This window comes from Eucalyptus grandis, chromosome 3 (genome assembly GCF_016545825.1).
Source record: "Eucalyptus grandis isolate ANBG69807.140 chromosome 3, ASM1654582v1, whole genome shotgun sequence".
Classification (NCBI taxonomy): domain Eukaryota; kingdom Viridiplantae; phylum Streptophyta; class Magnoliopsida; order Myrtales; family Myrtaceae; genus Eucalyptus; species Eucalyptus grandis.
In genome coordinates this window covers 58,093,466-58,120,557 of record NC_052614.1, presented here as the reverse complement: position 1 = coordinate 58,120,557, position 27,092 = coordinate 58,093,466, and the positions used below count along the sequence as shown (strand labels likewise).

Genomic DNA, 27,092 nt, shown 5'->3' with positions numbered 1-27,092 from the left:
TGCACTTTTGTGTTGCTTAAAAAAAGAAATGTAATGAATTTTTTTTCATTATTTACAAAAATTCGGACATAAATTATTGTCAATAAGGAAAATATTTTTCGTTGATTAATTAGTTCAAGTGATTGTTTTCAAAAAGAGAAACGAAATCTTTGACTTTGCAAAACATTCACGGGCCAGTATTAATCTAAATTTCCACGGCAATCAACACGTAGAAACCCGCAGTCTCGCATTTAAGAATTTTAACCACCTTCCAATTTTGCTGGTGCTTGCGAATGTGAAGTACAATACGCACGGTACTTGTATTGCGTATCTTCCGATGTTACCGTATGCATAGCTTTAAATACGACAACATATCACGTACATCCAAATAGAAACATGGCTTAAAAATGTTTTGATTCGTCGATTGAAGGCTTGAGAGCTCGCCGCTGGTAAATTCAAGCTTCGGAACTTTGATGTGGCGTGGCTCCAACGATAAATATTTTATCATTTTCCAGGCAACAGGCTGGAAAGATGAAGACTTTAGACTTTACATCAACAGAAATGGAATCTTAAGTTCTCGATTGACCGATGGCCAAAACCTTTATCATGTTTCTACTATTGTCTTGAGCAAGTAAATCATTAAAAATAACACATTGAACGTGATTACAAACTGATCGATCGCTGATATAAATGACCACATGGATTGACTAAAGTTATATGTACATCACCTGTTTTTGTATTGCCGGTCAATCAACAAAATTAATGATAAAAAGAAAAAGGCAAAGGAGCATAACCTAAGACAAGACTATTTTGGGGATGTATGTACAAACTTGAAAGGACAAAGCCCCAATGAAAAAGGAAGCCGCCTTTCCAGTAAAAACAAATGACCACCTAATCCTGAAATATACGTGACCTGTCTACAAACTAAACTGAGAAACAAAGAATACCACTGATCTGCCTTTCCAACCAATCAATACTAATCCCCCAATTTGAAGCTAACCGAAACCCTAATTCACAAAAGTTTACTGATGACTCCAGATGCATTTCCTTCTCTTGAGCAAGAGATACCATCTTCACAAGAAGTGAGTAATGAAGCTGCTTCTGCCTTTTTAATTTTCTTCTTTTTTCTGAGAAAATCATTATGTACAACAACAGAGGGAGGCGTGGTCATCGAGTAAGGTGACGTGCAGTTTACAACACAAGGCCATCTTTACTTTTGATTCTGGTGCGGGATGAGGAACTGTACACAAGAGTACTCAGACAAAAAGCTTGGTGGTTCAATATCTGAAGGATCTATTGCCGGAATTGCCATATCGATATCTTCAGTTGAGAATGGGATGCTGCCAAAAGTTTAAAAAAAAAAGAAGGAACACTCGTGAGTTTCGATTACAGTAAAAGGCAAAGACACTTTTCTTTATTTAAACTTAATAATCACCTTGAAAAAATTATTAACCACAAAAAGGCGTACTTCATTTTCCAAAGGTAAAACATACCTTCCAAATAAACTATTGTCATCTCTAAAATCCTAGTAACATTCATGATTGGAATAAATCCATACAGTGAATGGCAGATTTTCTTGCAGGTGAGATGAGAACAGCTTCTACATAGTTGCATGACAATTGTGACTTCATATAATTACACCTTGATTTACAGACCGAAAGCTAACACTGCAACCAACTTCTAATATTTTTCACACAACCCCTATGCAAAAGGCTTATGGTATGCAATTTACCTGAGGTCATCATCCAACAAGAATGAATTTGAGGTAAGATTTTGATTGTCCCTGTTCAGGATCTCTCTCATTTGAGCAACCACCTATTGAGCACATAGCTTTTAAAATTCTCTCCCAAAAAAGACTTGGCAAACCTCAGATAGAAAGTATACTCACATCGTTTGAGACACTTTGAGTCCCATATTTATCATCCCAATACATTGTACTAATTCGATATATTTGTCTCACAGTCAATGCCTGTCCAAAATGAAGGAAGCATGGCATTAATTTGAATTTCACATTAAGTCTTCTATAAGATTCATGGAAAAGAAAATATCTCACAGCAGCAAATGAGTACAAGACCTACCGGACACAGATCCTGCATAATTTCTTCTAGAGACTTTTTCCTCTTCTGATGTATCACCTGAAACATACATTGGAGAAAATTATGATTTTTGAGTATACAATGAGAACAAAACACAACAGCTCATACCAGAAATCCAACAGCTTGTCTGATGTAATTGAGCTCATGCCAAGATGTTCCTGCATACTATAGTTTCCAGCATTTCAGACACCGAAGAAAGAGTCAATTATTGTATAAAGATTTTAGCAGGCAATAATTCCATTTACCTCCTCCTTTGCATTCACTATCCATTTCTCCAGATCTGCCAGGCCAGATTTTACGTACTCACCATTTGAAAAGGTGCAACATTCACGCCGCAGGAGAAGACTGAACACAACAACCAAGGGCTCATAATGATATCTACGATAAGGATCCACATACTAAAAATAGAATGTTAAAATCCAAGGTTTACCTGTTGAAGAGTTGAATGTTGATGAAAGAGAAAACCTGAGTGACAAGCTTACGAATGAAAAAGGAGGGTACCTGAATGAACACTTCAAAGGTTGGTAATCTACTAAAAAGAAAAAAAAAGTGAAGCATTTATAAACCAAAAAGGAACAGCATCTCCAAAGTCGATAATTTAAGAACATAGTAACCCAGCATTCACAAAATTGAGGCAACGGTCATTTAGTGTCCGGAGTTAAAAGTTAGGTGTGCAAGCCATGAAAAGGTTTGTCGAATAGTTTGAGAAAATTGTAAATACGGAGGTTGGCATGACACATGGAAGAATCATATATAAGCTTTGGCATATCAAAATATTGGTCTGGTAGCCAGACTGCAAGTAATTGATATTTTCTCTAATGAAGGCCAAATGAGTTTTTTGGAAGTTGTGGCAAGGCCACCTTGCCTAGACACCGGCGAGGCTCAACCTCGCCCAACCACCACATGGTTGGCTTTGCCTGGCCACGGCGAGGCTAACCTCGCCCAGCCATAGCAAGATTGACCTCACTGAGGGCTGATGAGGTCGCTGGCTCTCGTCTTTGGCTGGTCACCGGCCATTGCTGAGGCCTGGTGACAGGCTAGAGGAGGAAGAAGAGAGGAAGAAAGGAAAAGAAAAGAATAGAAAAATCTCAAAAAATTATTAAAAAATTAAAAGAAATTCTATATCATCAAAAAATTCGAGGGTCGTATGAAACTTGTTCTTGTTCTTTTTTATTCTAGGAATAGGTATTTTGTGCAATTACTAAACGCATTCAAATACTCAAAAACTCATCCAGGGAACAAAAATAAAAATAAAAAAAAATTTGAAGAAAAATTGTTCCCGGAAACAAAAATGTTACCAGCCACACCCTAAGATGCCTATGGCCTAAGCGCTTTCTTCTAGCATTTCTTGTCCCTTTCATTAACAGGATTTGGTTAGCTGGTCCTCAAGGACACTCACTGAGATGTAACAAATACACTTCGTGGAGATGAAGATAAAACTCATCTCCATGTCTTTATGTCGTGTGAAATTTGGTCACTTTCTTCATTTTCAATGTCTTGAAGACAGAAATTTGCTACATAGCAATATCAGAAGTGAATCCCAAGCACCCATAACCAATTAGAATCCATTTTGGCACACTAAATTAAACTAGCCCATATAATGATGCCCTATCTAACTGCAAATAAACTAAATCTTCCCTAACAACCAACATAGTTTCTTTCAGTCATCAAGCCAAAAACAACACTTGCACATGTTCATTTTGCCAGTGATGCATTCAGCAACAATTCCACATACAAGATATTGAATCAACAGGCAATAATACAATATAGGGATTCTCATACATACATGGTTTGCTCGAAGACGACTCATTAGAGAATCCAAAAACTTGATAATGCTCTCCCACTGACTACTAGGAAACTGCTGAGGAACATTGCCAGGCGATCTAGAAGATTTGCCACGTGCAATTTTTGGTGCCTTATGTATTATCATAAAGAAATAAAAACGCAAACTGTTAGAATGTCTTAATCTTTGAAACAGTTCTAATTTGCTGAAATGAAACATACTAATAGGTGATCTAGATAATTATGTCCCAAGCAAGATAAACCACACGCGTGATCCTTCAGAATGACTTTTCAGCATGTAGCAGATGCAATCTTCAACTAATTCAATATACCTATTGTTGGAAAATCTCCTATAATCTCTCCCAAATCATTTGGGATATTATGTGATATTATTTTATTTGATTTTATTTTTATTATGCGAAGTGATTTTGTTAGCTGTAAATTAGTTATCAATACAGATTAGGTCCTCTATCCTTGATTTTCTCACCTAATTTAGGTCCTCTATTCCTGTATATATATACCTCGTAATCACTTGATGATAATAAGAAAATACAGATTCTTTTCTACACCTATGTTAGGCTTTAGATCATTGTATAAGCTGCCTAAGAATTGGGGAAAACATATTTAACTAAGAAACAGTGATAGCACTGCAAAACTTAATTTCACTGTAGACATTTTCCATCATCTCCTCATGAGAATTACAAAATGAGCTCGTTGTGAAATGTTGCACATAGACTTTTAGCAGCAGTTGCTTAAATAAAAGCCCAAATACATGTCATTCTGTATTGTAATGGGAGATAAAAACCATTTGTGGTGAATTTATCTTTGAGTTCTGGTGCTCTGCAACATTTCCTTACTTCAAAAGATAATAAATCAGGGAGAACGCTGTGTAGATCAACAGCTTAAACTTAGTCAAGTACGACTAAGAATAAATAAGCTAGCATCAATGAAATAATCTAGAGATATTTATTAGCGCATTCATCTGAAACAAACCGATTTTATTTTCTCAAATTATGCTCCCTGTGCACATCAACTGTGACAAATCATGCCTGAAAATCCACCAGAGCAACTAGTCGCTACTTGGCAAACTTATATAAGAGCTATGGCAAGATTGTAAAAGTAAACGAAATTTCAAAGAAAGAGCAAGTGAGAATTACCTGAATGCACAAACCCAGGAGAGGAGACAATTCTTTCTTAATATTGTCGCGAATTAACCCAAAAATTTTCTCTACACAAGCGGTTAACTGCTGTTTAAAAAGTATGGCAGGGTATCTTGCTTCCATATGTGAAAGACCATCCTCAAAACCAATATGCTTGAACGGTGATTTTACGCTCTGTGAAGTAAAAACATCATAAGAAGCATTCTTGAGGCAAACTGCTATTCAGGATATCAGTAGATTCTTTTTCTCTTCTAGGAATATTCTATGAAGCTATTAGAAAAGGGCAAGCGATAGAAAGATACAAAGACCATTAACATTAAAGTTTCTTCCAAAGAACAAAAGATTAGTCATGTGTATTTGTCAATGCAAGGAAATGGAACTAATATTGACAATATATCATCATATTGTTGTCAAGGCACTAAGTAAATAAAAAGAGTAGAGTGGAATTGAAGTGTAGAGCACCTGCATGACTCTCGCTGTCAATGCAGAAGCCCCAGAAGATCGCTGACCGGCTGCTATAAGAAAACCGGTTGTACGTAAGTTCCTCTGCAGGAGGCATAGAAGTGCTGATGCATTGGACAACCAATAAGGCAAAGTAATGTTTTCATCCCCAACCTGAAATAATTAAAAGACAAGGTTTTATTGTACTGTCAGCATACCTGATAAAAACATTACAGGCATCAGCCATCACTGGAAAGAAAAAGTATTGAAGCATGAACTGATACAAAAAGCAAAGTTCATCCGTATCACCTTAAGAACTTCATTGATTCCTTCAATAATATAATCAAATATAGCCGTTCTCTCGGATTCAAAGGCATGCCAGTGAAGCAGACAGTTGTACATAATACAAGCAGCAACTGGTTTGCCATCCTTGAAGCCTAGATCTTCTCTGATGCACCTCGAAAGAAGTTCATAGTTCTCCTGGAAAGAAGTTTGCCATTTTATATATCAGAAATGTCACAAACATCCCAGAGTTTACATTGATCTAAATGCTTTCTCTATCTGATGTAACTATTATCGGTCATGATAGTTGCTGATGTTCATATAATTATAGTGACTCCTGCCAGCAAAGCAAAAAGGCAGAAAACCTGATGTCTCTCAGCAGTTAACTTGGTCCTGCGTGACTCGGACAAGCCATGTGAAAAAGGTAGAATAAGTTTGGTAGGAGTTGGAGAATCCTGCACCGAATACAAAATTGTTAAGGATGACAAAGAGTTCACATGTGATAAATCAAGAACTTAAGACTACCAAGGGAGAAAAAAAAAAATCTTACAAAAACATTCTTCTTGTCACTATTTGGAAGAGCCAGTGCAGAAGAATACTTCTGAACCATCAAAAAGAAAGATGAAAAAGGTAATCGCACCAGTACAGCAGCATATAAAATATTGCATGACTTATATATCAAAATTAGCATTACTAAATTAACCAATAATGAAAATCCAGAAATGCACACATTCTATGTGCCTGCACTAGTAATATCCACTAGTGTTTATATGCTATATGCAATTACAGTGAAATCAGAGACCAGAACTTACTTCCGAATATGCCTTCACAAGACCTGCGCGATTACTCTTTGGGGACACACTTAGTGCTTTTTGTCGTAAAATGTGGTTCTCATCTTCTAAGTTTGAGAGCTTTGTCTCAAGGCTATTAAAAAAAGACCACATAGAAACAGAGAACAATAAGTTGTTGTTAAATACTGCACCACAGGAACTAAGGATGTCAAATCTCATAAATGCAGGATAGAAGAATTCAGTATAGCATATTATTTAAATGTAACATTGCATGCCACATCATCTTTTATGATGGACAACTTATAATGAGAGACATGATCGAAAACAATTGAGACGAGAAATGCACTAAATCAAACAGACCAAAATTAGTAGCTGCTAGTCTTAAGTAATTTACCCAGGAAACTCGTCAGTGACTCGTAAACCCACAAAAACACAAGTTGGAACAACAGTCAGCATAACTTTTGATATGCACATAAGTTACAAGAAATTAAAACACACAACAACCTTTTCACGTTCTCTTGCAACTGAAACCACTTCTCTTCCACTTGGCGTAACTTCCCAATTGCATCATCAGTTTCCTTTCGAGCCTTGATGAGTGCAAGCTCCAGAGCAGAGTTCTTACTTTCCAAAGTGTCTAAGGCACTCTGGCAAGAAATATCAACATAAGTATTATAAAGAAGCTATCTCTTCCAGATAAATTACTTAGCAAAAATCAACAGCAGACCAAAAGCCAAACTAACAAAACTGAATAAGAATCCAATTGGGACACAGAGTACGCATGAATTTTACAGTTATAAGATAAATTGCTAAGTAAACAGAAAGATAACGTGATTTTAGAGCAATACGAAGATCAATCCGACAAACTTGCTCATGTGCAACCCAAATAGACGGAAAACCATAACATTTTGCTAGTAGTTGGTGCAGTGCACCCATATCCAACTTAAAACAATAGAACAAATTCTTCAAAGAAATAGGCAAATTGACAGTGCAACAAAAATTTAACACTAGATTTCAATAGCAAGAGGCCTGATGTTACTCTACAGTAAGCAAATCTTTCAGCTAAGACATTATCCATTACCAGAATTTAAAAGGAGTAAATAATATTTTATCCCCGATGCCCATCCAGAATCACTAGAACAAAATGTTTTATTCTGAAGCCAACCAAAGTCTAGGCCAAGATAAGCAGATGACTAACCTTCAGCTGTGCATTTTCCTTCTTCAGCTCTGCAACTGAAACAAGCTCTCTTTCCAGGGATGACTTTTCTTTCATCGACAATTCTAACTGAGTTTGAAGCACTGCATTCTTGTTACATTCATTTATTGTTGCCAACTTAGCAGCATCTAATTCAAGATTCAATGATTCTACTGTCTTCCGAAATTTTGAAATCTCCGCCAGCTTAGCTTCATCATTAGAAACCTATAGAGAAAGGGGCTGCCTCTTAGAAAAATATATTTGCCCATCATGTAGAGCTTCCAAATCCACATAGCATATACAAAATCTTACAATTCTATATTTGATCACATACCCGTAAACGTTTTTCTAGATGCAAGCGCCATGTAAGATCTTCCAACTGCTTCTCTAGCTTATTCTTAGCCATGCGCAAGGCACCAGCTTCATTAGCTTCCTATGATACGAAAATTAATGTACAACAAATAATTAATTATGCTCTAACTTGAAAAGAACAAACTCCATATAAGCCTAATTAAGCTTACTTTCTTCAGCCTCCTGAGTTCTCTTATAGCAAGTTTTCGCCTCCATAGACACTGTATTGCAATGATAGAAGCCTGATGATGCCTCAAAGCTAAGCGGAACTTGTGCATTCTCCATCGAGCCTAGCAATCGGACACCACATGTCAAGAGATTGAAGCAAACCAACATTAACAAACTCGTATTGTTTAGTAGCAACATTAAATCAGTTATGCAACACTAAAAAATGGCAAACAGAAGTGGAAAGCTAACAGATTTTTTATTTATTTTTTATTATTTTAGTATTAGTAAACAAAAAGGGAAGCAACCCCTATGCATGATAGTTCTCATAACTACATATACCATCACTGTCTTCAGGATTTCACCTGTACTTTTCCTTTTCAGTACTTAAGATTTGACTTTTACTTAATAATGACCACCCCAAATCTTTAAAAACCCATGAGTATTGCTGTTTAAACGATAATTTTATATAGGCCAGAGAGTAAAAAAGAATGGAATTACAATGAGCTCAAAGCACATATTATCACTATGAGAAAAGACAGGACTATTCTCTTACTCTGGTTTGAACACACAATTTCAGTATTTGGGAGAGACCAGATAACCAAATCAAGTAAAAAGCCAGAGGCAAAGAATGGATTATGCATATGATCCACCTTCCCAACAAAATAGTGCATTGTTATGGAAATGTTTTAGAGAAGCCAGACCAAACATGATAATGATTAATATGACTGGAAATTTCAGTTAGCATGTCTTAGTCGTGTTTCTAACTATTACAGAATCCATCGTCGCCTTAACCCATTATAAATTTTTGTTTAAAAAGCTAAATTAATAACTCACAACAAAAGGACTTTATATCATGTCGATAGACCAGCTAGGCATATAATGTTGTACCATATGAGATGCTAGTGCTTTGGACTTATCATGTTTTATGATAAGTCCAAAGCACTCACATCTCCATTAGCTAATTGATCTTCCAATGATCCTTCTCACAGTTTATTGACTGAACAAAAGCAATAAACCATCAAGCCTTTAAGGTAAAACCCAGACTGTTTTTTATCATAAGAAATGAGTCGCAAATGGTAAATACAGACAATTGATCCAAAATGTGCATATCCAACATCCTGTTCACCTGAATCAGGATAGCAGCTCTGTGTTTCTTTCCATATAAAAACTTTTGGCGTACTGCAAAACCACGTATACTTGACTGTATGGCAATGGCAGCTGCACGCACTTTCCCATAACCAGACCGTATCAGCCAGCCCCTCAAATACTTTTGCATAATAATAGCAGCCATTGTCTTCTGCTTCACTTCATAGAGTGTCCGGGCAAGGCATCCTAAGAAATAAATAAAAAAATATACATGAGCAAGAAAAAATTTGCAACGGAGCATGTTCTAATCCACCCTTGAAAAGTTCTTCCATTTGAACATATTATAGAAGAAATGCAAATTGCGCACTTACATTAGAGGCTCTAAGGTGGATATTGAAATCAAATCCTGACCTACAAGCAACTAGTGTCCTAAGCCAATGGATTTCCATCCATTAGCCAAAATTTCACAGGAAAAACCTGGCAAGATAAAGTACCTCTACAGTATGCTTGAAGAACATAAGCAGCACCCCTGATAGATACAAAATCCCTCCTTGCAATAAATGTATGAAAACGATGTTGGATGCATTTTGCAGCACTATCCAGAACCTCAGCTCGCCGTGAGTCTAAACTACCAATTTGACCAGCCCTAAGAAACACTTTGGTCCTCCCAAGCTGCAGCAACATTTATAAGGCAGGGTAAAGACACTGACTTTGATGGAATATACGTCATCCTACAAGATTTACACCGGCCACTCTAAAATCAGTAACAGCTCTGTTATGAATGCAAAAGATATATACCTGAAAGTTTTCAAGCTTCAATTTCTGCAGGATTTTTTCAGTGATCATCTTTTCATCATAACTGCATTGCATAAAAATGATGACACTGCAAGCATATACTAAAGACACAGAAAGCAGGATCAAATGCTCAATAAAAACTTAGCCACAAGCAGACCTTCCAAATAGAAGATCAGGAGCTAGCAGTCCAAAACGATCCACAAATTCTGAATAAGACCTTCGAGTTGGATAACCAGCCAAACTTATGCGAACTGCCTCCAGAACACCCTGTTGAAAATTGTTTTAAGAAATAGAAATGGTGAATGGGAATGATATCATCGCAACTAATGCATATTAATATAGCAACCATAAGATAGGGGAGATTAGCCATTCATAAGAAACCACAGCCAAAATCTTCATTATGACAATTCAAACTACGAGACAGCAACCATAAGATATGGGAGATTAACCAACACAATCACATCAAGATGTAATAATGACCAGATGGAGTTGACTAGCATCTGTACAATGTGTAAAGCATGACTATCATGCAAGAAGTAGTCCCTTCTCTAACGGGCATTGAGTTAATATAAAAGAAAAAAAAAAAGACTATGAGGAAGCATTAGAACTATGCCAGTAGAGTGCATATGGCAATGCAGTGCAAAATGAGAAGCACGAATAGTACTTCCCACTCGAGTTAACCAGAATGACCATTTCTAAAGACAGAACAACAAAATATCAAAGCGTAGAAGCACAATCCACTAACCCCACAGCGTAGCTGGTGCAAGACACTGAGTTTCTCAAACTTTTGCGGTTGATTTAGGGAGTTTGGCTTTACACAACGCACATAATGAGGTTCTGTTGAGTTGAGGGTTTCCATAAGTGCTTGGAGTTGTTGCTGCACCACAAGAAAAGAGATTATTGATATCCTGGTAAATTAACACTCCTTTGTGTTTGTGTCATTTTTAAATGAAAGAGCTACAGCATATGAAGACATCAATTCCTGCAACATATAGTTTGATACCCAAGAAGATAAAAAATACTTATTCAAATGTTAGTATAACAGCTTTTTAATGTGAGTAACCCATTTCTCTTTATGCTTTGTTCGGGAGTTTTGAGAGACGAAAATGAGAGGTGACTGGAATATAGGTTACAGCTCACCTTAAATCTAGAAGAAACAGAAGAAAATTTATAGGATGATCTTGACGATTCCTCCGGAAGAGCAGGGAAAAGACCAGCGACAAAGGGGCATTGGAAGAGGACAAAAGATTGCAATGCTCCACCACGACGTAATCTCGGTTCTTATCTATGAAGGTTTCCGTTTGGTATGTGACCTGCATAAGAAACAGCAGGTACAAAAAAATATTCTAAACAAAGCCAAACAAAAATTGTAGATTCACAGGTCATCTTTGTCAAAATACATGCCTTTCCAGCATAGTGGGCAATCCTGAAATCTGTTTCCGAAAATTTGGCCTTTTCCAACCTTGGATGTGACCGAAAGTTTTGAAACAGTTTGGTTGACAAGGTTTCATGTGTTGACTTTGGGAACATACTGCACAACAAGAAAGAGAACAACATGAATTGCATGTACACCAAATCCACGTGAAAAGTTTATATAGAGGAAAAACAATCTGTACCAAGCTTCGTCCAACAGAGCAATAATCCCAATAGGTTTCTGCAAGATCAACAGGACCAACAATAATATAAATATGAGAGGTTATTTGCACAAGACTACTATAAGGAACCATTTCTCACTGACTTATGCCTTCAGATGATATTTGCTAATAAACAAGGCACCGCAACTTCCACATTACATCAAATAACTAAATGTGCAAAAAGAAGACTTCAAATGCATAGTTGCAAATATGCTAGAACAGTGTCAATTAAAATTTGTTAATGTATAAAACCTAAAATCCCCATAAAATACACACTAATTTATTTACTCATGAGCAACTCCGAAAACACCAGTGATGAGATTCTGATACATCTTGCAGACACATGAACTTATTAATACATCAAACCACATGAGACTATTGAGATTTCCAAATTCATGATCTCATTCCAACTTGATGGATCCTATAACACAAGCGAATCGAGAATAAACAAAGGACTTTGACACAAGTTTTCTTCAATGTCTCGAGGAAACAACATAAAAACCTCAATGGGAAAAGGGTTTGCTTTCAAAAGCAAGGAGATGCTTGATTGGTAGGGTGCCATGCCAGGCGTGTAATACACCAACATGTAATCACCATTCCAAATGCGTTACAGAATGCTATCTATCAACTGACTAAAAAGATCAATTGAAGCCGAAATGTATGTTTCATATGAGAAAGGAATGAGTTAATGGTTTTCAGAGTGCATTACAGAGCTTCAAAGTATCCAAAATCCATGTGATGACGTAAGAAACAACCTTCTCAATCAAATCCAAAACATCTTGGTTGTCTATAAATTCTATATAGCTCCAATTAATTTCTTCTTTGCTATACTCCTCCTGCTCCATCTTGAACACATGCTGAAACAAAAGGCAAAAAATTAGATAGAAGTTTCCACTAGAACTGCACAACATTTTTCTTCAAAACCCTTATCTCACCTCATTGAAGTGCTGCTGAAGCTTCTCATTTGCAAAGTTGATGCAGAATTGCTCAAAGCTGTGGATGAAATGACAACCCATGAATAACACTGAGTACCATGGGACAATGAAATTGATGCTAGGACAGGCATTGAAAATCAATTTGTCACAGAAGTAACCAATTCAAACCAATGTTAAACAAAAGAAATATAACAACATGTGCCGTGAAGGATCATTTCTTTATCACCAAAAACGCAAAAAAGCAGTCACCTTCATGAGATAAAAAAGCAAAACAATATTATAAATATGTTAAGTAAAACTCACATTTACACTTGGAATTAATTGAATAGAGATGATTGAATCAGCTAAAAAGTTTCCAAATGCCACATTTTCTTTAATCAAGAACATCAAACTTTGTTTTGCTTAAAGTGGAGCAGCAAGAGACTCATCTCATAGCTTTTCAAGCCACAACATGCTTATACAACAAAATGAGCCAGCACATCCTATATCAAACCAATCAAGCATAAGCACAAACAGAGATCCAACTACGTCTATAGTCATAGCACAAATCCAGAGAATTCTCCTCATAAATCTGACATAGAGGAATCATGCTTCATGGTTAAATCTATCTTGGAAGAGTTCGTGCATAAAATTCTCTTTGGAAGAAAGATTTCTATGTATATGATGCATATGATGGACCTGGCAGCCCTCTTGGACCCACTCAAACTCACTAGGCCCAAGGTGCAAATAAGCGAAAAGCCGGTTTCCTTCTTCAGCAAGGTAAGAAGAGAGAAAATCAGAAGTAAAAGTCATCAGGCAGTCCTCAAATAGCCAAATCAGAAGTACAAACAACAATGGATAGCCAATCAAGCGGTCACCATACACACTTAAATAGGTCTAATTAAAAAGGTCTAATTGATCGCTCAAGACCTTTGGTCTCTACCCGGACCCGATGAAAAAAATGAAAAACACTTAAAAAGCTGAAGAAACTCACCTATTACGCTCAAAGCATTCAAAGCCATATATATCCAGGACTCCAATTTGAACACGAGAGTTTGGGTCTTGACCAACAGACCTGTTAATCTTATCAACCAACCTACAGAAAATGATAAGATTCAACCATGTTCTTAAATCAAGACAATCAACACTAAAATTAAATAAAGAAGACTTTCCGGATGTAGTTTTGTCAACAAAATACCAGTCAAATAGCCGAGCATAGATTGTCTTTGCCAGTGCATCTCGACTGGCAATTGCAGCATTACAATCAAGGGCTTTCACAATGTTTCCTTCACGAGTTTGAATTGTACGAGTGGATAGCGTTGCTAGCAAGAGGTTCACATCACACCTGGACAACAGTTTATCACATTCATTCAAAGATATGCATTATACAAGCCAACTCAATGAAGAATCAAAGCCAAGCAATCCAGCATTCCACTAAAGACAAGGCAAGGAAATAATAACTATGGACTGCCGAGAAAAAGAAGGCTATGTGAGAAGATTCTAGATCACCTACATAAAAAGATTAGCAGCCATCTGCATGTGGAAGCCAGATTTCTGATCCTTTATGGCAGAAGAATCATGCTCTTTGCCTGGTGAAAATTCAATATTTCCTAGATGCAGAATTCCGGCCAATGTGCGAAAAATAGCTTCCTGTGAAAAGCATAAAAGTTCCTCTAATAAGTAAGATACAAGAGCAGCGCAAAACCAAGAAAGGTATATATCCATCAGTTTTTTTTATAAAAACCAGCCAACCTGGTCTTCAGAACTTATGCCAACAATATCCATTGCTCTTCTCATCTTCAAATATTCATCTGAACTGCTCACTCCTTCCAGCTCATAAGTCTTACTTTGGTTTAAGTAGTGGAACAGGCTCGGATGTCCCAACTTGTATTTTTCTGCATCCTGCACATGTTTTGACGTTCCCAAAGCTACAATGCTTATAGGTTTCATTTGTGCCAGAATATGCACACACTAATGGCACATGCATCCAGCTATTCAGCAACTAGCTAAATATGGAAATACGCCACACACAATTGATCACATCTTGCTTCAGAACTTACAAAATTCCTTAACGCGAATGATGAACCATTTTCCAGAACAAATTCATTGCAGAGATTTCAACAAATAGGTACATCTCAATAGGTGTATAGATCAACAAATTTAGATGCATAATGAAAGCAGAGGACTGACGGTGAGCCAACAGAGGAGGAAAAGGGGAGGGGGAGGGAGAAGGACGGGGGAGGGAACGTACCCTTCCAGATGCGCATAATTGATAGAAGCAGTGATAGTTCCTTTCAGGATCAGTTATTTGAACAACCCGAGAACGTTCCAAAAGATAAGTTCTAATTGCGGCACCGGATATTCTACCGTTCGCATCGAACTGGATTTCAACAAACTTGCCAAAACGACTGCAACGATAAGGTAAACAAATTACAATCTACCTATCAGATAAGCCTAACAATTACTAGCCCAATACAAACATAGACTAATCAATGACATGACTCAATATAGAAGGCTGCTCATCCTCTCAAAGACTGACTGCAAAAAATAACAGATAAAAAGCCCCAGTTGTCTACAAATATTTAGGAGGAAAAATATATCAGCGTGGGAAGATTTAACCTTCTCCAAAGCATGTTAGCGTGACTGTGATCTGCCATTCGCCACCATTTTCCAACAACACAACTACTTGCCTATATCACTCAATATCTCTTTCCCGTACAGAGTGACCTGTTCTAACGACCAGCTTTCCCTCCATGTCTTTATCTCCAAGATTCCAAGATTACCTCACATATCAACCAATTTCCCCTGTATATTTATCACTGCTACTGATGTTGATATCACAAGTTGTAATGATTATCTTGCCTTTCTGGCATGTGCTACTGCTGGCAATAATGCTTCAAGTATTTTCAATGCAAGACGATAATGCAATCACCCACAATTAGAATAGAACATGCCATCATCTTCATATGACATGAAAGTTAACTCTGTTCATAAATACTTATCTACTGTGCATTAAAAATATCTCTTTGTGAGAGCAAATCTGAATTAGTTAAGATTGACTCTTATCATTGAAATGTAAAACAAAAACATCAAGATTCCTATTACTAGAATATTACGATAACCGCTTCACTTTTGTTTCCCAGATTTTTATTTTCGATATGAATTTTCAACTGTGAATCATATAGGGAATCGCAAGTCTGTTTGGACAAAGAAATCTAAAAACTCTAGAGATAGGAACTTCTTTGAGTTATGCAAGAAAAATAAATGATCACCTGAAAGGACAACCACAAACATCACATGCCTTAACTCATACTTAAATACTTACATACTTCTAATGACAGATAACTTGCTACACAGACCTATCACATATGTCTGTATACCTATGCACCCAAAAATAGCTGCGAGCAATAGCAATATGAAGTGACTGACAGATAATTTACTGAATAACAAGTTATTGTTTGTCCACCAATTGCACATAAATATTTCTTTGTTCAATAGATCTTGGATTAACAACAGTGAATAGACTTCAATGCATTTAACTTGAGACAACGCATTCACCAATTACTTTCTTTTATTGTCCCTTTGAGGTCCCACTGGTACTCAGTCGATGCTTTTAAGAATAAGCGATCCCAGGGTTATTATTAAAATGGAATATGTCATTTCCATCAGGGAAATTCAATATGAAGACTCAATTCATAGAAAGGCATTGGGTGATCTCCAAATATAATATAAATATATTAAGGGGCAGGTTGTCAAATTAATTTTGCCACTTTATAGGCAAACTGGTAGAGTAAAACTACCCTGACAAGCAGCTCAAAGCTTGAAAGCAGATTATAGCAACATTGGAATAAAGAGAACCAGCACGCACCTAGAATTATCATTTCTGACAGTCCTCGCATTACCAAATGCCTCCAATAGTGGATTTGACTGGATGACACAGAGTCAAGTGAGCAGAATGTTCATCTCCAAAGTAGAAAGATAACTAATATCCAAAATCTTCAACAGTTATGATGAAGGGCATATATTAGTCAAATATGCAAATTTACTGGTACAGCTTTTCACTGAATGGTGACAAGCAACCCTTACTTCAAGAACTTGCTGCTCTACTGTTCGATCATCACCAGAACTAGCAGTGCGACCCCCCACATAAGTGAGGTACTGCATAATCAGTTTTGTTGTCTCGGTTTTTCCAGCCCCACTTTCCCCACTAACTAGTATAGATTGGCTCTTACCCTCATCTACCATTGCTCTGCATCAAGATGGCAAACACCTAATTAGATCGTGTTGTAAGACTAAGGAGTATACTCAATGAGACTCAATGACAAGCATAAAAAAAAATTAAACACCTGTATGATGCATCAGCCACTGCAAATACATGTGGACTTAGCTGCCCAAAAGGAGCTCCCTTATACTGGTCCATCATATGCACATTGTAGAGGTGGGGAAGCTTTGTAAATGGATTGACAGCTATCAAAATGCTTCCCGTGTAAGTCTGCTCACAAAGGGAAAAAAGTCCTACTTAATAGTTTGCCGCATTTATCATACATTGATATTGTTAAGTGAATAGCTGCGTTTTCAAGGTAAGAAAATATTCAGATACCAGAATAAACAAAATGAGCCATAGGTATATGCAGATTGCCTTTCACTTGAATCACCCCATGTTCAGATTCAATTAAGACCATCATCACATGGCAATTTAGCTGCCGACAAATTAGTCATAGGCGTAAGTCAAGTATAACAGACCTGACATTTATTCTAACAATGCAGTCAGCATTCAAGTGATGGCAACAATTAAGTCATATATAGCCATTGGAACACATAACAAAAGAAAATTACAACCTTCAATCCAGAAATAGTAGTTGGCACTTTGTCATTTATCGCTTCTTCTGAAAATATGAAAACTACACCTAACCATAATCTCCACATATGATGTTCTCACGTTTGTAGATGCTCTCAAAAAGAGAAAGTTGCCTTTCTGACAAACAGTGAAGATTCTCAACAATATCATTCTAAGGTTAAAAGCACCCCAGTGAGTAATTTAGCTCAGACATCTTTATCTCAAGAGACTTCAATCACTCTACAAGGAATATATCAGTAATTGCTACACAACTCCACCACTCCAAATTAACTAATCAACCAACTCATCACCACACGCATTGACCATGCAGAACGCGATAAAACCCCAGGCTAAACAGAATCCAGCACACGTCCACATTAATCGACTCACGTATATATCATTCAGCGCGTATCTCCTCTCGAGGTTGTAAAGCACTTCGGGCTCATTCAAGTACGTCAGCTTGGTCATGTCGTCGACCCCATTGAGCTCCTCGCCATCCGCGTCCCGAGGATGCAGCTTCTCAGGCGAAGCCAAAACCTACAGAGTGGAGCTCAACACCCTCACGATCCCGACAAGCCAAAATTACAGAGACGCACACGCCAAGAGAGAGGGGGCCAAAGCAATCACCTTTTTGCCGGCGGCGGTCAACACCCGGACCTGCTTCCCCGCGGAATCGACGACCTCGGCGGCGATCCAAGCGGAGCCCCGGTCCTCCGCCCACACCTTGGAGCCCTTCCGCAGGCTCGCCATCTTCGGCTCCTGCCAAAGATCGAAACTTTTCACCCCACCGCGAGCGAAACCCTAAGGAGGAAAAACCGCCGCGGCGCGAAGAACCCTAGAAAACGGAGAGAGAACGACAAGAGACGAAGGCGCGAGAGAGAGAAATGGGGGAACGGACGTACAGGCATGCCTTCGGGAGGAAGGAAGGAGGGAGGGGGAGGCTTCCCGAGTTCCCGCCCTGAGAACAGGTGTCGCGGCGAATGGCGGGGCGAAGCGCGGAGGGGGATCGGCGGCGGAAGCCCACACGTCACGGCGCGCTGCCGCCACGACGACTGGGAGGAGGTGGGGAGCGGGGGAATTCGCGGTTTTTGTCTTATGCGTCCGAGAGAGCGTAATTTGAAAAGCACGCAGCAGAGAGGTGGCGAGAGAGAGAGGGAAAGCTTGCGGTGGACGTTAGCTTTTTTCTCTTCTGCTTCTTGCGGGGATTTGGACTGTTTGGTTGGATGGGAAAATGAGGGAAAAGGAAAGCGACGGGAGGGAATTCAAACGCTCCCCCCCCCCTCCCCTCCCTCTCTCCTCCTGCCCCTTTTTTGAATTGGGAAAATTTTTTGATTCCTCTCTCCTTTCCTCCTCTCTTTGCTTGCGTTTGAAAAAAAAGAATGGCAGGGGGATGGGGCGTGGGAGGGCGAGCCCCTTCTTTTTTTCCCTCCGGAAATTTGAAGCTTGATGTCAGACGCGTTCGGAACGAGGGCAACAGGGCGAGCCCGGCGCTGGGACGCTCCCCGCCCCTCTCTGATGGGGGGAAAAAGTCGGAAATTTTGCTGGTCTTTTTTACCGTCCTTCCTTCCGTGGCTAGGGCTAGGGGCTACCGACCTTAGACCATGGGATGAGAGGAGAGGAAGGAATCATCCGGGCTGGGGCCAGGCCGAATTTGAATATTCTCCCGGGTGCATTTGTTTCGTTGACAATTTTATGACGCGGGATAGCATTTTCCGTGGAAATCATTTTTGAAGGGAACGATTCATTTCCATCCGTATGGTGGTTTCAAGAAAGTGATTTCTTTTCTTTTTTTTACAGGAATGGAAGTTGTTTTCCATCTTTCTAAGCTTATTGTTTTCTATCCATCAAAGACGTTTTTACGTAATTCGATTAACTTTTCATTATTAAAAGGAAAATTATAAATAAGAGTTTGAAGTATTGTCATTTTTTAAAATAAGAAATCAAAGTAAACATTATGTTAAATAAGAATCCCATGGTAGTTTCAAATAATGACCTAAATATTTCGGTCCATCAAGGGACATTTTAGCTAAGTGCTTCTTTGAAACTAATATGACAACTTTTGATTCTTATTTGACACGAGGTTTACTTTAAATTTTTATTTGAGAAAATGATAACACTTATTTAGAATATTTCCTTATTCAAACACCAAAAAGTCGGAAAACAATTTCTTATAAACGGTTTTTCTTCAAACAAATGGACCCTTATTTTGTTGTTCAACATCGCTCATATCAACATGCATATGGAAGAGATGATAAACTTTGGCTTAACGTTGCTATGTCATATTTGAATTCTTTGATTTGTTTGGTGTGATATTTAAACTATGTTCAATCTAGACTTTAGACTTTCGGATTATTTAATTTAGTCCATCAAATTTCCATAACTAAGTAAGTACTTTGGTATTATTCACAAATTTTTTTAATTACACTATTTTCTAAAGTTTAGAATATCTTCTCTTTTCAATTAATTTCTTAAATCAAATGAAAAATATGTTGTCTTTTAATTAGCTTTTAACATTTTTGGTCTTTATAAATGCCATGATAGTTTTATTTAAGTATCTCTCAGCTTATGACATATGTAAAGGTTAAAATTAATCTATTTTAGAGTTGTATCCAATTGTTATTTCTACTATTTAAAATTTCTAATTTTCAAATTTAACTAAAATTAGTTAAATACGAAATGCAAAAACTTACAAATTTTATATACCTAAACAATAAGGAACGAAAATAAGTTAATATCGTTACAATTATCTACAAATAAATTAATATCATTATAAATGCCCTTATACAAACACTTATTCTTAAATTAGCAGGAAGGTCTAACATGAAATGGGGGTTGTTTGGGTCGAACACAAATTTTTGTTATTTTGTTTCGGGGAACAAAAAAATAACATAAATGCATTTATTTACACTTTCGCTCCCGGGAGGGATGGCAAAAACAACAAGTAGAAAAAATTTGGAACAATTCATAGAAAGCTTTTCTTCTTCTTTTTCTCCTTTTTCTTCTTCCAGGCGGTTGCGCAAGCCATGGTATGGTAAAAGCCGGCGACCTCGCGAGTGTAAAGTAGGAATAGAGTGGCTCGGACAAAAAAAAAAAAAAAACAATAAGGAACAAGATGATTTAGGTTAATATCATTAAGATTATCTACAAATAAATTAATATCATTATAAATGAAAATTATACAAACACTTATTCTTAAAAGAAACAAAAAAATTATATAAGTTTACCAAATGTGTTTTTGGATTTTTCAATTCTAAGAACATAACTTTGAATGAGGTTTTATTAATGTTTCAGAGACCAATAAGTTAAAGTATACTAAATGGAAACTGTTGTGATATTTATAAAGACAAAAAGGTATGAGGTAATAAAGAGATTGCACTTTTTTGGTTAATTTGTGAAATTTATCGAAATGAAAAAATATTTTAAAATCTGGATAATAGTACCAAATGATTTATTTGACTTTCTTATGAAAAATCACGGGACTAGACTGGATAAATTGATGGTTAAGGGATTAAATTGAACATTTAGAAATAATTCAATGACCATATTGAACATATTAATCCAAGGATGACATTGCAAATAGAGCAAAACTTTAAAATTATCATTATTATTTTCTTGTACCACATTTATAAATTGTCAAGCTAGGTCTTACTCGACACACGATGCTTTTCAGACCCATTTGACTTAGGGTGCGTTTGGTAATTTATCCAATAGTATTTGATTTTATTATTTTACTTTCAAGAGTAGATTTGAAACAAAAATCAATTTGATAATTTTTTTCTTACTGAGAACAAAAATCCGTTTTTTTTTCTCTTGGAACTAAATTTGGAACAGAATTAAAAAATAGAAAAAAAAAAATTGTCTCTTTATTACTAGGAACAATTCCATAATCAACCGCAAACCTATTTTTTTTTTTTCTTTTATTTTCTTCTTCTCTCATTCTCTCTTCTTCTTCCCCCCAACCGATCATCGGCCACCACCACCACCGGTCGCCAATGGGCAACAACCAACTAAGCGAGGTTCGGTGAGCTCACTAGAGGCTCCCCTAGCCATCTCAAGCTTCGGCCTCGCAAGGCCACCGGTGAGGCTCAACTTTGCTCAAGCGACGTGAGATCGGCCTCACCCTAGCCTGGCAAGGCCCAACCTTGTGTTGGTTGGCGAGGCTCTTCTCCGAGATCCTTGCGTCGCTTGGGTGAGGTCGAGCCTCGCTAGTGGCAGTTGAGGCTTGCCAGGAGGCTTGAGATGGCTAGGCGAGGCTTCAATGAGCTCACCAAACCTCACCTGGTGACTAGCCACAAAGGAGGAGGAAGAATAAGAGAAATGAAAAATAAGAAAAAATAATAATGTATTAAAAAATTAAAAGAAACAAAGAAATTTAGGAGTTCTACTAAATGCATTTATATTCTCGTGAATAAAAATTTTGAACAGCTACTAAACACCTTCAAATGCTCAAAAATTATTATCTACGATGAAATAAAAGAAATTATTTTAAGTGGAAATTGTTTCGGAAATAAAATAATTACCAAACGCACTTTTTGTGGCCTTGTGGCCCACCAAGCCCATGATTGGAAGTCATCGGATGGAATAATGTCGCACAATCACTTGCATGTTTTATTTGACAAAATAATTTCAAGATATGTGGAACTTGACGTGATGATGCTAAATGTTTTCGTTAGATGGCGAGGACATGACCAATTGATAGACCATGCTATGCTCGAGAATTTTCAATAGGATCAACGAAGGTTTATTTGTGGGTTAAGAGATTGGGGTGTGATGTCCAGATTTAAGTATTCGAGCATCTCAACTATTCCATTTGCACGAGTGATCTTAAGGATGAACTTGACTAAGTAAGCCTGGTACATTTAAGATTTCACTTCTTAGATGCTTCCAATTAGGATTTTTTATTTATTTATCGAACAACAAAAAGCTAGCATTTGAACGAATAACAATTGGAAATTTCGCTGTTCGATTTACTATATTTGTTATCATCGGAAGCCTAACTATTATTAATGGCGGACAGCAACAATTATCTCGAGTTAGAGTCCTTGACCACTATAATCTCTGTAGTAGTTGCTATTAATCGACCCTCCTCAACTTCTGTCCATGTCTAATTTGCACTTCATTTTTTCAATCTCTAACCCCTTCTAGAGCTTTTGCTTATTGAATGAACGGCAATTTGTTAGTTTAGGGTCAGTTTATTTAAAGGAAAACTGTTTTTAGGAAATTGTTATTTGATTTTTTGGTATTTGGATGACGGAAAACTAATTAAATTATGGAAAACTTTTTTTACAAACTGAAAACAATGAGTTTAGCTTAGGAGAGAACGAGTTCCCCATCTGATAAAAGGGAAATCGCTTTCCTTATATCACAAAACAAATGCAAACTAACAGTTTTTCTTAAAAATGATTTCCATTAATACATTTTCCTACATCGTAAAGTTTCAGTGAAATAAATGCACAATTATATTAGTTTGAGAAATAAATTAGGGATGGGTTTATTTTGGAGAAAACTTCATGATAAAAAAAAAAATCCTCCTTTTTAGGGAATTCATTTTCCTGATTTTAAGCATACATATTTTTTTTACTATAAATAATTTTTTTGTTGACTGATGATTTTCAGTAAATCAATTGTATAAAAGTCTAAAAAAAATTAATTTGTGGAAAATTCTTCTCTTAAGATTTGAAAGCTGAGGGTGGAGAGTACTAGCTGTATGCAAGATGACTAGCGCATTTGGGACTTTCCTTAAAAGAGTATACTTAATGAGCGTCGAGTTGGTTGCTTGCTAAATATATTTTATGAGCAAATGTCTCACTTTACAAAGCATTGAATACGCATGATACGAGAAACATTAAAAGCTGTAAGCTTTCGTTGCTTGGTTTCTCGTTAAGCTCCTTCTGACAAAATCCTTTTTAAAATAAACGAAGAGAAATGATTGAGAGTCACTAAATTCCAAGAGAATCGGCTGCAATATATATTCAGATACACTTTACATTGGGAAACTGCATTCATACTTTTTTAAGATAAAGCCCGAATTTTTTTTTTTATGCCAATCATATCCACGCGGCAGATACGTCCACCTTTCACATGTGAAAGCTCATAAGCTTTCATAAATTATTTCCACCTCTGCAATCAGAATTTCGGGTCGGTCCGGTCGTGGTTTCTGACATGAAATCTGCTTTGTTCAGTTTCTGGGCTAGTCAATGATTCTAGTAAAAAAATGGAGCGCCCTTTTGATTTATCTACTTTAAGCGGCTCGTACAACATAGAAATCGTGAAAGGATGGAGAACAATCTCCAATGGATTGGGCCTTGGCCCTTGCGAAAGTTGGTCTTGAAGTTTGGCAACCATAGCAAATTAGCACGAATAAAGGCGGAAAATATATTACACGAGCCGCCCCGTCTCGGATTCACCGATCCCAATAGCTTTTGGTGTTATTCTGACACTTTAGACATCCTTAATTCAGCAAATCAACGCCACAATCAGCTCTCCATCCTCCAATGAGTCAAGATCTGGGGAAATTGTTGTCTTTCGACACCCCCACGTGCTTCCACGCGCCACCAGCCTTCTCTACAAGTGAAGTCCATGCGCTGCGCGCCTCTCATGTGATCCGCCGCTCCCACTAACCTAGTGACATCATTCGCCACGTTTCAGCCACATTATTGACATTTATTTGCCATGTCAGTGACTATTGATTGCACTGATTGAGAGAAAATATTGTGTGGGCTGGGCGCTCCACACACCACCCAATTAGGATGCGACACATGTCGCCACGTGGCTCCATTTGGAGCCGGGGCCCACCATTATTTTTTAGTTAAATTTTTGCTACTTTTCTCACTCATTTAATGCTTTGTCTTTTTCTCAGCACTATTTCTCTTGTTTGCACGCAAGAGAGCGTCCCTTTCCCTCCCATTTTCTTTCAAATTTTTTTTGTCTTTGCATTTTTCTCCATGAAAGCTGCAATGCCATCTCTCTCAACCAAACGCTCGCCGATTGCCTCCAAGCTTGGCTGCCTCTACCGTCGTCGTCAAGAGCCACTCGCTCCCAAGAACCCTTCCAGTCGTGGTTGGGTCCTGAACCATCTTCGCCTCGGCCTCTTCGGTGAGCGTGGACACCCAAAAGCCTGTTGGTTGCCTCCGAGCTCAACTGCCTCTGCCGTCGTTGCCAGGAGCCACTCGCTTTGAAGAGCCTCACTGGTCATGGTTGGGTCCTGAGCTTTGACCATTTCTGCCTCAGCCTCTTCAACGATCACGTATGCTCAAAATCCAGTCGGTCACCTGCGAGCTTGGCCACCTCTACCATTGCCATCAAGAGCCACTCGCTCCCAAGAACCCCACCGATCGTGGTTGAGTCTCGACCATCTCTGCCTTGGCCTCTTCAGTGAGTGTGGACATCCAAAAGCTCGTTGGTTGCCTCCAAGCTCGATCGCCTCAGCTATCATTGCTAGGAGCTACTCGCTCCGAAGAGCCCCACTGGTCGTGGCTACGTCCCAAGCTCTGACCTTCTCCGCCTGTGCCTCCTCAGTGATCGTGGACACCCAAAAGCTCATCGAGCGCATTCGAGCTCGGCCGCCTTCACCATTGCCATTTTCTCCCAAGAGCCCCACGGGTCTTAGCTAGGTCCCAAGCTGTAATCGTCTTCGCCTTGCCTTCTTTAGCAAGTGTAGACACCCAAAAGCCCGCCAGTCACCTACGAGCTGCAAGGCAGGTAGGCAAGTTTACACAATTGTGTGTGTGGTTCATTTAAAAAAAAAAAAAAAAAAAAAACTTGCAACATATTCTATCATGTATTGCAATGCATTTTTAGCTTGATCACATCTGCACCTCAAGAACCAAGATATGTTAGATAGCTAGGGTAAAACCTTGTACATCACTGATGTGTCATGACACTTTCACATCTTGGGTGGCGCAAACAGAAAAATAGATGAAAAAAAAGTCTAATATCAAGAAGAATTGAAAAAAAAAAAAGCTTGGGTTTGCAATTGTATCTCAACATTCTTACATAAACAATCATACTATTGAATAGAGAAAGATTTGGCTTTTTTTAGAATGCCTATGGTGTTTCTCAGCTAACTAAAATACATCCAAAAAAAGTGATCAATGGAAAGGAAAGAAACGGATCATATTTTCCAAACTGCTTATTGTCGCCCATTTCTTGGACAAAATGAAAATGATCACATGATACGTTTCCATGCTGCTATAAAGTGTTGAAGAACTCAAAGTGAGTAGTGACGACATTGCGGCTGCCATTGTGAACGATTTTTAGCTTTGACAGATCTTGATGTTGTTGGACAACTTGACTATATGTTAGCTAAGAGAATAGTATGTTTGAACATTAATATTTGTTTCTTATATTTTATCTTATTCCCTTGATTCAGATGCTTTTATAGTATTGTTTCATTAAAGTTTCATATTCTGAGTGTCTATGGATTTTAATGTTATTTGGTTTGCAATGCAGATTAAGATGGGCTTGTAATTAGTTGTTGGAATATTGTGGAGGTTGAGCAATTCCATTTTAAGCTCATTGCGACTGACATTTAGGTTAGGTGCTTTCATTTTTTTTTCTTGTGCCATAATGACTCCCAAACTAGTTTGCTTCATTTGCTGTTCTTTTTTCTTGAATGATGTTGTTGGTTCCATATTATATCATTTAGTGCATCTTGTGAATTGTTAGATATCAAGGAAGTCAAAAGTAAGCTTGCTGTGTGCCTCTTTAGCACCAATTGATTACTTAGAATGTGTTGTGAAATTTTCGTTTAATCTTAGAAAATTGGAAATATCTATAGCGAAGTAAAAAACATTTTATTATTTGTGATTACATTTACATCACATAATCATTTTCTTTTAGATTAAATGGGTGGACTGCAAGAATATTTTTTAGATATGAAATTTTTAGTTGCACTTAATAGGGAGGGGTTTTCTAATCTATCCAAATTTTAAGTTACTAGAATTTCGTTGGGTTGACATATATTTATAGGTCTACAATTAAATTCTTTGTTTTTCTTTTGTTATAATATCTTGATTTGGAATGATCTTCTCAAAACTTTGCTTACCATGTTTAACATGTTATGATGAATCATAAAGATCTCAAAAAAATCCCTAAATTTTAAACTTTTTCCGCTTCTTTTTTTGCTGTTTCTACTATTTTTATGGAGTTTTTTTTTTTTTAATTATTGGTGGGTAATTGCATGAGTTTGGCTATTGAATTGGTAGTTTTGCCTTTGAATGTCTGGTGTTGTGATTTTTTGGAGGTTTGGCTTATTTAGGATGGCACTGAATTTCAAAATTTAATTTCTCTTTAATTCGGCAAGAAGTCCAATGGACAAAGATTTGCTCGCGTTAGTCAATTAATCTGCACATATAAGGTTATTCGATGGCTGAATCGGAGGTAATTTTGAAGTCGTACTATGTAAAAGATATTTGCTTTTTCAAAAAAATAGATGTGATGTTATTTTACTTGTAAAAGTATTGTGTTAATCATTTTTTGTTCTTTGTTTGCAACATGAAACTATTGATTTAGCACATGTTATTCGTGATTTGAAAAAAGATTTTGAGTTTACAGTATGAATGATTTTTGCAAGTGAACTTGAA

The 27,092-nt window shown here is 37.4% G+C and overlaps 1 protein-coding gene across 1 annotated transcript; it reads right to left on the bottom strand.

Annotated features, from left to right (window-relative positions):
- Nucleotides 1-639: 639 nt before the first annotated feature.
- LOC104437936 (myosin-15) lies at nt 640-18,708 on the bottom strand. Its single transcript, XM_010050981.3, is given in 40 exon segments — nt 640-1,319; nt 1,712-1,794; nt 1,868-1,948; nt 2,058-2,114; nt 2,184-2,240; nt 2,321-2,420; nt 2,506-2,576; nt 3,862-3,990; nt 5,015-5,191; nt 5,480-5,632; nt 5,768-5,938; nt 6,106-6,195; nt 6,291-6,341; nt 6,553-6,664; nt 7,036-7,175; nt 7,727-7,948; nt 8,058-8,156; nt 8,245-8,364; nt 9,369-9,574; nt 9,823-10,000; nt 10,127-10,187; nt 10,281-10,390; nt 10,869-11,000; nt 11,264-11,355; nt 11,358-11,436; nt 11,528-11,654; nt 11,740-11,777; nt 12,513-12,614; nt 12,693-12,750; nt 13,666-13,767; nt 13,870-14,016; nt 14,185-14,321; nt 14,424-14,573; nt 14,923-15,079; nt 16,540-16,598; nt 16,758-16,920; nt 17,018-17,163; nt 17,899-18,045; nt 18,136-18,267; nt 18,411-18,708. Coding segments are annotated over 40 exon segments (4,572 nt in total). The 5' UTR covers nt 18,417-18,708; the 3' UTR covers nt 640-1,189.
- Nucleotides 18,709-27,092: the final 8,384 nt, after the last annotated feature.